The 11,711-nt window shown below is 42.3% G+C and overlaps 1 protein-coding gene across 1 annotated transcript in view; it reads left to right on the top strand.

Moving 5' to 3' along the window:
• The first annotated feature begins 1,547 nt into the window (after nucleotides 1-1,547).
• The window catches only part of LOC132821863 (chloride channel protein 2-like), a 605,050-nt gene continuing 594,886 nt past the window's right edge, over nucleotides 1,548-11,711 (top strand). The window contains exon 1 of the mRNA XM_060834763.1: nucleotides 1,548-2,157. Within this exon, the coding sequence (XP_060690746.1) occupies nucleotides 2,107-2,157 (51 nt within the window). The 5' untranslated portion in view covers nucleotides 1,548-2,106. The remainder of the gene's footprint in view (nucleotides 2,158-11,711) is intronic.

The raw sequence follows: 11,711 nt of genomic DNA, 5'->3' as shown, positions 1-11,711 counted from the left end.
AGTGAAGAAGGTTGCCTCAAGAATACAACAGGATCTTGATCAGATGGACCAATAGGCCGAGAAGTGGCAGATGGAGTTTAATTTAGATAAATGTGAAGTGCTGGATTTTGGAAAGGCAAATCAGGGCACTTAATGGTAATGACCTGGGGAGTGTTGCTGAACAAATAGACCTTGGAGTGCAGGTTCATTGTTCCTTGAAAGTGGATTCTCAGGTAGATAGGATAGTGAAGAAGGTATTTAGTGTGCTTTCCTTTATTGTCAGAGTATTGAGTACAGGAGTTGGGAGGCCATGTTGCATCTGGACAGGACATTGGTTAGGCCACTTTTGGGATACTGCATGCGATTCTGGTGTCCCTCCTATTGGAATGAGATCATGAAACTTGAAAGGGTTCAGAAAAGATTTACAAGGATGTTGCCAGGGTTGGAGAGAGGTTGAGTAGGCTGGGACTGTGTCAGAGACTGAGGTAACCTTATAGAGGTTTATAAAATCATGAGGACCATGGAAAGAGTAAATAGACAACATCTTTTCCCTGGGTTGGAGCAGTCCAGAACTAGAGGGCATAAATTTAGGGTGAGAGTGGTAAGATTTAAAAGAGACCTAAGGGGCAACTTTTCATGCAAAGTGAGGTGCCTGTATGGAATGAGCTGCCAGAGGAAGTGGTAGAGGCTGGTACAATTACAACATTCAAAAGACATCTGGATGGGAACATGTATAGGAAGGGTTTCGAGGGATATTGGCCAAGTACTGGCAAATGGGCCTAGGTTAATTTTGAATACCTGGTTGGCATGGACGAGTTGAACTAAAAGATCTGTTTCAGTGCTGTGCATCTCTATGATTCTAATTGCTCATAGTATCCAGGGATGTGCAGGCTACGTGGATTAACTATGGGAAATGTAGGATTATAGAATATGGGGTTGGGTGTGCGTGCGATGTTCTTTGAAGGGTGCAATGGACTTGATGGGGCGAATGGCTTCTTTTCACACTGTTGGGATTTTTAAAAATGAAGGAGTTGGATCAAAGGATTTGCTTTCATGCTGTTTTAGTCTATTATTCTATTTGAAGTTGTAACTACTGGAATGGATAAGGAAAACCAGTAAATATAGCACACCTGGATGTCCCGGAGGTATTGGATAAGATGCCACGCAAAGGGATCCATTGGCAAGTGAAGCGCTAATGAAATTGGGATAATATCTGAGCATGAACAGAGGATTGGTTAATACTCAGGGAACAAAGCGTATGCACAAATAATTGCGGAAGTAGAAGAAGTGGCTGTTTTTGTAACTGTAGAGAAACTGAGAAATGTCAAAATTCCAATGTTCTGTTAGTTTTTTTTAAAGACTATGTAGAACTCACAGCACCATTTTGCGTGCTTATAGATGATTTTAATGAATAAAGTGTAATCTTCAAATATAAACATATATTTGTAGCTGTCACAAGGATCGACATTAAACCCAGCACTGGTTGTTGTCAATCAGCTCAATTTGATAAATACGGATGTATGCTGCTTGCTTTCTGCAGCACCCTGTGGGATCATCATTGGGGGCTCTTCAGCAAAACACTGTGACCCATGCAGTTCAGGCTTTCAGCACAAGTCCGAGCGGTGCCGTCCCCACTCTCAATAGAGGCAGTGGTTCACATTTGTTTTTTTTTAAAAAATGGGTTAATTATCCTTGCAATTAGTCTTATGGCAATGTGATGACAAACACATTCATGCTCTATTGCCTGAGAATATGCGCTGCTTCAATCCGCCACAAAGCCCTCAGCGCGTCCCTCCTGCAGTTGTTGCTTATAAATATCCGGAACTCAGTGCTGCCGTGTCTGATTAAACGATAAGAGGCTGGGGGGTGAGGCAGCTTCATTCCGGATCGCTCACAGTCCCCACTGGCAGCAGCTCATTGCAGCGGGCTCTTGTGAAGGGAGCTGACTGTGTGAAGGAGGAGCTGTGCCCGGAGCGGATTGCCCTCTCAAACCGGGCTTAGTGTGTATGTGTCGGGGGTGGAGGGGGGACTGACAGGCAGCGTCTCCCCTTCCACCTCCACTGCAAAAGTGGTGCGCTCCACAAGGCCCCGCTGAAATTGAGTGTGTTTCCCCTGGCTGATTCCGAAATGGCTGGAGTCGAGACAAACCCGGGCGCGCTCCACTACGAGCAAACTTTGGTAAGCACTTGTGTTTTAACCATTTTGGTCCCGCGGGCCAGTGTGTTTTCAGCGTCACGCCGTCACGGTTAGTGGCTGGGCGAACCGCCTCAGAGTCTGGCTTTGTGGTTCGCTGTCGATGTATAGCTTTTCCCTTCAGCTTTGCCCGGCCAGCAGGTCTAATCTTACCCGCTGGCTGACAAGTCTCCGTGTTCACGGTGCAGGCGGGACACGATCAGTGAAGGAACAGCTGTATTGCCAGATGTAAATGCCAGCCGCAGTGTGTGTGTGGAGAACCCGCGCTCTTTCTCCATTAAAGTCCGGCCTTGATCATTTGTGAGGAGTTGAGATATATCAAACCCATACAGTTTTTAAAAAAGAGATGTGTTGTGTTATTCTGGAGTCAGCTCATTTAGTGGAGTGGTGAATATTCGTGTCATTCGCACCAGCTTTTCCAGCCCAGTATGTCATTCATTACACAATTGTTTTTTTTTGAGATTTTAAAAGAAAAGTAATTGAAACTCACGAACAGTGCTCTTTCTCAAAATCTATGATGGTTTGCCTCAAAGGCCTTGTCGAAAACTAACAGCCACTGGTGTCACTAGGCTGAATTAATGGGACCTCTTCTGAGCAATTAATTCAATGGGGCAACCTCGGGACTGCACCGGGTTGGAACTTTCACTAGACTTTCGCTTTATTTGCTGTGTGTCCATAGTCATTCGTGAGAAGCGACCGTTTCAAATGCTGTCCAGCGTTGTGATCTGGTGAAGTAACAACTGTATTATTAGGGAAAGTACTATTACATTAACAGACACTGTACGAAAGTCTCTGCCCCCTATAGTGTTGATCAAGAAGGCCAGGCCAGTGTTTGTCAAAATTAAAGCTTTGGACTGTCCCAGAAAGATTTTTCAACTAAAACATGCCATTCTGCTTTTTCGCTACTGGCCACAGAAACGTCTGTCTGTACCTCTGACTAGAGAATCCCCTAACAATTGATCTCTTGGAACCTGACGTACCCCTTGTTGCATTAGAGCCAATCTTTATACACGCTGTACACCCAAAGCTGTTTATAAAAAGCAACCATGAAAGTTTGACAGACAATACTTAGTATTGATTTTTGCAGTGAGTCAAAATAATAGAGAAATGCAGCAGAAATTTTGCCATTCCCAATTCTTCAATGACTTGATCAACATTAGACCATTCCTAACTAATCCCACTGTTTAGGATCAGGGACAATCCCAATATGTGTATCTCCAGTATTCTTCGTCAAGCTATTGTAGGAGGTACTACCAGCTTAGCTATTTAGGCACAATTGGGATATGAAAACATAATATTCTTTTTCCTTTTTAGCTCATTACCACACCTATTTAATACATTAACCAACTTAGTCACAAACTTTGTTATTTTGGTTTATTTTCAGACTATCAGATGATTTAAATCAAAATATTTGGGTTACTTTCCAGATAATGTCTTTCACCCAAATCACATGTCTGTCAACCTTTCATGGTTTCTTTTCAGAAACAGCTTAGTGTGTACAGCTTCTATAGAAAGTACTTGCAAAAGTTTCAAACCCAGTTCAGGCCTCAGGCTATGTAGTTAAACTAATTGCTCAGAAGATACCCTATTGGTTGTTCCAAGGAATATTCATGGTTACTGATGTTGAGTGAAACTTTTGAGGCAGGTTATAGAGGCATAGAGAAGTACAGCATGGAAACAGACTCTTCTGTCCAACCTGTCCATGCCGACCAGATATCCCAACCCAATCTAGTCCCACCTGCCAGCACCTAGCCCATATCCCTCAAACCCTTCCTATTCATATACCCATCCAAATGCCTCTTAAATGTTGCAACTGTACCAGGCTCCACCACTTCCTCTGGCATCTCATTCCATACCCATACCTCCCTTTGTGAAAACGTTGATGCTTGGGTCTCTTTTATACCTTTCCCCTCTCTCCCAAAACCTATGCCCTCGAGTTCTGGACTCTCTGACCCCAGGGAAAAGACTTTGCCTGTTTATCCTATCCGTGCCCCTCATAATTTTGTAAACCTCTATAAGGTCACCCTTCAGCCTCCGACACTCCAGGGAAAACAGCCCCAGCCTGTTCAGCCTCTCCCTATAGCTCAAATCTTCCAACCCTGGCAACATCCTTGTAAATCTTCTTTGAACCCTTTCAAGTTTCACAACATCTTTACAATAGGAAGAAGACCAGAATTGCACGCAATATTCCAACAGTGGCCTAACCAATGTCCTGTACAGCTGCAACATGACCTCCCAACTCCTGTACTCGATACTCTGGTAAATGAAAGAAAGCATACCAAACGCCTTCTTCACTATCCTATCTACCTGTGCATCCATTTTCAAGGAGCTATGAACCTGCACTCCAAGGTCTCTTTGTTCAGCAACACTCCCTAGGACCTTACCATCAAGTGTATAGGTCCTGCTAAAATTTGCTTTCCCAAAACTCAGCACCTCGCATTTATCTGAATTAAGCTCCATCTGCCACTTCTCAGCCCATTGGCCCATCTGGTCAAGATCCTGTTGTAAACTGAGGTCCACCTCCAATTTTGGTGTCATCTGCAAACTTACTAACTGTACCTCCTTTTGCTTGCGCCCAAACCATTTATGTAAATGATAAAAGGAGAGGACCCAGCACCGATCCTTGTGGCACTCCACTGGTCACAGGCCTCCAGTCTGAAAAACAACCCTCCACACCACCCTCTGTCTTCTACCTTTGAGCCAGTTCTGTATCCAAATGGCTAGTTCTCCCTGTATTCCATGAGATCTAACCTTGCTAATCAGTTACCCATGAGGAAGCTTGTCGAATGCCTTACTGATGCCCATATAGATCACATCAACTGCTCTGTCCTCATCAAGCCTCTTTGCTACTTCTTCACAAAACTCATCAAGTTTGTGAGACATGATTTCCCATGCACAAAGCCATGCTGACTATCCCTAATCAGTCCTTGCTTTTCCAAATACATGTACATCCTGTCTCTCAGGATTCCCTCCAACAACCTGCCCACCACCGAGGTCAGGGTCACCGGTCTATAGTTCCCTGGCTTGTCCTTACTGCTCATCTTAAACAGTGGCACCACTTTTGCCAACCTCCAGTCTTCTGGCACCTCACCTGTGACTATCGATGATACAAATATCTCAGCAAGAGGCCCAGCAATCACTTCTCTAGCTTCCCACAGTTCTCAGGTATACCTGATCAGGTCCTGGGGATTTATCCACCTTTACCCATTTCAAGATATGCAGCACTTTCTCCTCTGTAATCTGGACATTTTTCAAGATGTCACTATTTAAATCCTCATGGTCTATATCTTCCATATCTTTTACCATAGTAAATACTGATACAAAATACTCATTTAGTATCTTCCCCATTTTCTGCGACTCCACACAAAGGCCACCTTGCTGATCTTTGAGGGGCCCTATTCTCTCCCTAGTTACCCTTTTGTCCTTAATGTATTTGTAAAAACCCTTTGGATTCTCCTTAATTCTATTTGCCAAAGCAATTCATGTCCCTGTTTTGCCCTCCTGATTTCCCTCTTAAGTATACTCCTACTGCCTTTATACTCTTCTAAGGATTCACTTGATTTATCCTGTCTATACCTGACATATGCTTCCTCCTTTTTTCTTAACTAAACCCTCAATTTCTTTTGTCATCCAGCATTTCCTATACCTACCAGCCTTCCCTTTCACCCTGACAGGAATATACTTTCTCTGGATTCTCGTTATCTCATTTCTGAAGCCTTCCCATTTTCCAGCCGTCCCTTTACCTGCGAACATCTGTCTCCAATTAGCTTTCGAAAGTTCTTGCCTAATAATGTCAAAATTGGCCTTTCACCAATTTAGAACTCCAACTTTAGATCTGGTCTATCCTTTTCCATCACTATTTTAAATCTAATAGAATTATGGATGCTGGTCCCAAAGTGCTCCCCCACTGACACCTCCGTAACCTGCCCTGCCTTATTTCCCAAGAGTAGGTCAAGTTTTACACCTTCTCTAGTAGGTACATCCACATACTGAATCAGAAAATTGTCTTGTACGCACATAACAAATTCCTTTCCATCTAAACCTTTAACACTGTGGCAGTCTCAGTCTATGTTTGGAAAGTTAAAATCCCCTACCATAACCAACCTATTATTCTTACAGATACCTAAGATCTCCTTACAAGTTTATTTCTCAATTTCCCTCTGACTATAATACAATCCTAATAAAGTGATCATTCCTTTCTGATTACTCACTTTCACCCAAATAACTTCCCTGGATGTATTTCTGGGAATATCCTCCCTCAGCACAGCTGTAATGCTATCCCTTATCAAAAACGCCATTCCCCCTCCTCTCTTGCCTTCCTTTCTGTCCTTCCTGTAGCATTTGTTTCCTGGAACGTTAAGGTGCCAGTCCTGCCCATCCCTGAGCTATGTTTCTTTAATTGCTATGATATCCCAGTCGCATGTTCCTAACCATGCCCTGAGTTCATCTGCCTTCCTGTTAGGCCCCTTGCAGTGAAGTAAATGCAGTTTAATTTATTAGTCCTCCCTTGTCCCTGCCTGCCCTGACTGTTTGACTCGCTTCTGTTCTCAACTGTACCAGTTTCATATTGCTCTCTTTCTTCAGTATCTCCATGGGCTTCACCCCACCCCCCACCTTACTATTTTAAATCCTGCCGAGCACCTCTAGCAAATTTCCCTGCCAGTATATTAGTCCCCTTCAAATTTAGGTGTAATCCGTCCTTGTCCAGGTCACTTCTACCCCAAAAGAGATTCCAATGATCCAAAAATGTGAATCCTTCTCCCATGCATCAGCTCCTCAGCCATGCATTCATTTGCTCTACCCTCCTATTCCTGCCTCACTAGCTCGTAGCACTGGGAGTAATCCAGATATTACTACCCTTGAGGACCTCCTTTTTAAATCTCTGCCTAACTCTCTGTAATTTTCCTTCAGAATCTCAACCTTTCCCCTCCTTTATATCTTTGGTTCCAATGTGGACAATGACCTCTTGCTGGCCGCTCTCCTCCATGAGAACATTCTGCACCCTCTCTGAGACATCCTTGATCCTGGCACCAGGAAAGCAACACACCATTCTGCTTTTTTGCTACTGGCCACAGAAACATCTGTCTGTATCTCTGACTAGAGAATCCCCTAACACAATTGATCTCTTGGAACCCGACGTACCCCTTGTTGCATTAGAGCCAATCTCAATACCAGAAACTTGGCTGTTCGTGCTGCGTTCCCCTGAGAATCTATCACCCCCTACATTTTGCAAAACAGCATACCTGTTTATAATAGGTATATCCACAAAAGACTCCTGCTCTAGGTACCTACCTCTCTTACCTTTTGTGGAGTTAACCCATCTATATGACTGTATCTGAGACTTTCCCCCCTTCCTATAACTGCCATCCATCACATGCTGTTGCTGTTGCTGTTGCAAATTCCTCATTGCATTGAGCTGTCTCTCCAACCGATCTACTCGATCTGATAAGATTTGTATCCAACATCATTTATGGCAGATATAATCCTTAGTAACTCTTAAACTCTCTTTAAACTCCCACATCTGACAAGAAGTACATATCACTGTACTAAAGGCCATTTTTGCTCCTTTGCAATCTACAGACCCAGAAAATAACGCCGTCTTATTCTTCTACAAAACACTGCCCCAGGTTAAATTAATAGTTATGGATTATATTTTAAGTTTAATCAAGAGACATCTCTCCAAAAACATACAATCAAGGAAAAACCCACTCTACTCACTACTGCAGCCTTTCTATTGGACACTCTCTTATGTTGAGCAACTCTGAGGAAAATGCCTTTGAGAGTTACAATTATGTATTCTGACAATGGTGCTTTTGAAGGAGAAACACTGGCATGGTTTCGCACCAACAGTTAATGTTTTCTCTGTGCCTCTTCCTTACTCTCTCCTCACTATTTTTTTTGCTCCTCTTCTCTTGCACCTTCTTTCTCTCTCTCATCTCTTTTTTTTCTCTCTTTTCTCTCCTGTCTTTGGAAATGGTTGACAATGATAGCCAATAGCTACAAATATAATGGAGAAGAATAAGAGTTCCGAAATGACTAGCAGGAAAGTGTTGTAATTGAGACAGTTAGGGCATTAGACCCTAAGCATGCTGTGTCATGAAGGTAAGGATAGCCATCTGCATCTGCAACTTACTATCCGGTGACTTCTTATTCATGACCTCGTCATCATCTATGTGTCTCTTCAAAGAAATGCAAAAATTGGATTTGATTTTGCATTTAATCTTGTGACTGTTGATCCTGAGCAAAGTTCTGAGTAAATCGCTTGCTGGCCTTCAGCTGGTTGGGAATGGTGCAAGATGTCTAGTTTTCATGCAAAATGAAGCTTTTTTTTTGGGAGTCATGTTAAGGATGAGTGCACTGAATTAGAGATTGTCTTTTTAGTTTTGTTTGGACAATGGACATAATGGATACATTTATTTTATTGGCTTCATATGTCAAGTAATATTGCCCAGAAACTTTTTCTGAGATGTCACTTTTGCTGCATATTTTTAACAAGTCACCAGAAGGAATGCATAAGAGTAATTTATTTTTGTAGCACCATTTCTAGTGCTGTTTCCTTCAGCGAGGTGAGGTAGGTTTGTGTGGTGCTGCTAGGAAGGTGTTATGTGAGTGAGGGCTCACATACATATGAGTGTATGTCATAAAATAAAGTAGATGGGACTAGGAGGTTACAGAGGGATAGTGCAGATTGTGTAAAACAAAGCTAAATAGATTTTAATGGCAGCAAGTATGAAGTCATCTACATTGGACTCAAATGTTCCTTAAATGGTGAGAAATTAGAAAATGGTAGAAGAACAAGCAGTTTCTTTATTAATTCTGTTGTGGTGTATGAACATTGTTAGGTAGGCCAGCATTTGTTTCTCATCTCTAACTGCCTGTGAAAGCTGCCTTTTTCAATCACTGCTGTCTGTGTGCTGTTGGGAAAGGAGTTGCAGGATTTTGAGCTAGTAATAGTGAAGGAACAATAACATAGTTTCAAATCCAAGGTGATGTGTGGCTTTGAGGGAACCTTATAGGTTGTGGTGTCCCCTTGTATCCAAGTACATAAATCATTAAGAGCTATCAGATTTTTCTAATACAATAGCCAAGATCATGGACTACCAGCCTTTTATCTTGAGAGCCAGAACACAAGAAGAAAGAGGTGCTTCAGGTGTTCAGCTGCGATCAGGCTCAATCTATTAATGCATTCTATTTGTACTGCACTTTGGAAAGGATATATTAGCTATGGATATGTACAGCATAGATTCACCAGAAATGGATTGGAGCAAAGAGGGCCTAATATGAATATGAAAGCTGAAGGAGGCGATCTTGATGTGTTTTAAAAGCACTATCAGCTTGCTGATTCCTTGCACTTTTTAAAAAGGCAGATAATGCATATCCCAGGGACTATAAACTAGTTAGCTCAATGTGTACTAGTAGAAAAGATAAAATAATCTTTTCTCAAAGAGGCAATGGAAGTACAATCTAGAGATTAAAAATATCAGTAGTCAGCACTGAATTCAAGAGGCCAGGCTTGATGAGCCTTATTGAGGAAATAACAATAGAGTGCAGAACATTAATATAGTAATCTAAATATAATTTTAAAAGGTCTTTGAGATGGTATTACATTGTAGACCCATGGTTAAGGCCAACACGTGTGGAGTCAGGGGACTTGCAGCAGAAAGGGTAGCAAACTGGCTCCAGAACATATACTCTGTTAAAACACATCACTCACACCATGAAAGATGGGGAGTGACATTTCCCAGGGATCACATGGGCTGCTGTACCATTTACATCAATGATGCAGGCTTTAATAAAAAATAAAATTTAAAAATTAGTGGACATTACAAAATTGAATTGTGTAGTTAATACAAAAGAATGTATCATAATTAGGATATTTTAATAAGCTTATAAGAGGTATGTAATTGGCAGATGGATTTCAATGTAATTGTCTTTTTTAAAATTCCAAACATATTACTAGTTCTGTATAAAAATTGTCTGTCACCTGCTGCTTCAAGCTGGGATCTCTGCATCCTTCCTGGTGGTCTCAACAAAGCATTCCACACAACCCATGAACACAGTAGAGGAGAGACGATAGCTCAGCTGGAGTCGAGCATTGGTTGGAAAACTTCTTGATTCTCATCCATTGATTAAAACTGCTCTTTGTGTAGAGCAGATTTATTCAATTGCAGATTCCCTCCTGAAAATCTGCTTGAGAGTACATCCATCAAGGAGATGAGCAATATTCTGTCAAAGGCTGCCTCCTGGTCCAGGCTGATGAGGCAGGTATCCATCCACTATTCCTGCCCAGTGACTACTGTATCCCTGAGTAGGGTGAGCCTTTCAGATCTTCCTGCTGGTACAGTTTCAGGACTGGTCAGGAGGGATCACCACCAGTGCAGACTTGACCTGATCGGGAATGACTTTGGACAGAATATTGTAGTCCACATTTATCACTGCGATGGATCTCCAATTTCTCACTTCCCCTCCTCCCCTTATACTTGTAGATGAGGATGGTGTCTTTTCTCATAGATTTGGATATGCTGCCAACCAGAAACATACTTTTGTACACCTCCAGCAGTTCCTGGCCCTCTGACAATTAATGCAACTCGGCCAATAAGCCTTTGCTTCCAGGACTTTTGTTCCCTTCAAGGTACTTAAAGCTCTTCATCAGCTCCTCCAGAGTTAGCAATTTGTCCAGACTCTCTGACACACTGGGCCAAAACATCCTTCCTAAGGTGTGATGACCAAAGTGCATCTCTAAGTGGGGCCTAACTAGAGTTTTGGACACATGCAGCATAATGACTGATTCCTTATACTCCAGCTCTTTTGAAAAGAAGGCCAACATTCTATTAGCCTTCTTGACTATTTTTCTGGCATTGTAAAGAGCTACGCACCCCTGATTCCCCAAATCTCATTGGATGTCCACTGTTTCTAACTTTGTGCCCTCTACAAAAAGTTCTGATCTATCCTTTTTTGGTCTGAAATGGATAGCCACACACTTGCTTATGTTAAATCCATCTGCCACAGCTTTGCCGATGCACCTAATCTGTCAGTATCCTGTTGTGATTTTATGCTGTCATCAACACTGTCTACAATGCTGCTCACTTTGTGTCATCAGACACCGGGTAGGAACAACTGGAAGGATATGTTTGTTGGTTTCACGTTTTACAGTGTGACATTAAAGCATCAGCTGATCCTCAAAAAATGGCTTTACTGAGTCACCTTCTTCCCTTAGGCAGTGGATCACTGAGCTTTCACTGTGTACTTTCTGGAAAAATAAATGTGAGCTCATCTCATTATGCTCCGCAGACTCTATGCTGGACAGATATTAGAGGCCTCTGAGGCCAAAGTGAGGTTGCTGGCTTTTTTTTCTCTAGTAAAATGGTGCACTTTCGAAGAACAATAAGAATGCATTGGATCCAAATAAATGGGGTAGAGGAACTCTATTTGAGGATACAGATTTAGCTGGCTGAGGGGTGATCTTGTTCGAAAAGAGAGGGTTCTTCAGGAACTTGACAGGGTTAATGTTGACAGGATGTCTCCCTTCATGGGAGAAT

This window comes from Hemiscyllium ocellatum, chromosome 13 (assembly GCF_020745735.1).
Source record: "Hemiscyllium ocellatum isolate sHemOce1 chromosome 13, sHemOce1.pat.X.cur, whole genome shotgun sequence".
NCBI lineage: Eukaryota > Metazoa > Chordata > Chondrichthyes > Orectolobiformes > Hemiscylliidae > Hemiscyllium > Hemiscyllium ocellatum.
The sequence above is the reverse complement of the archived record's forward strand: the minus strand, read 5'-3'. Positions and strand labels throughout refer to the sequence as shown.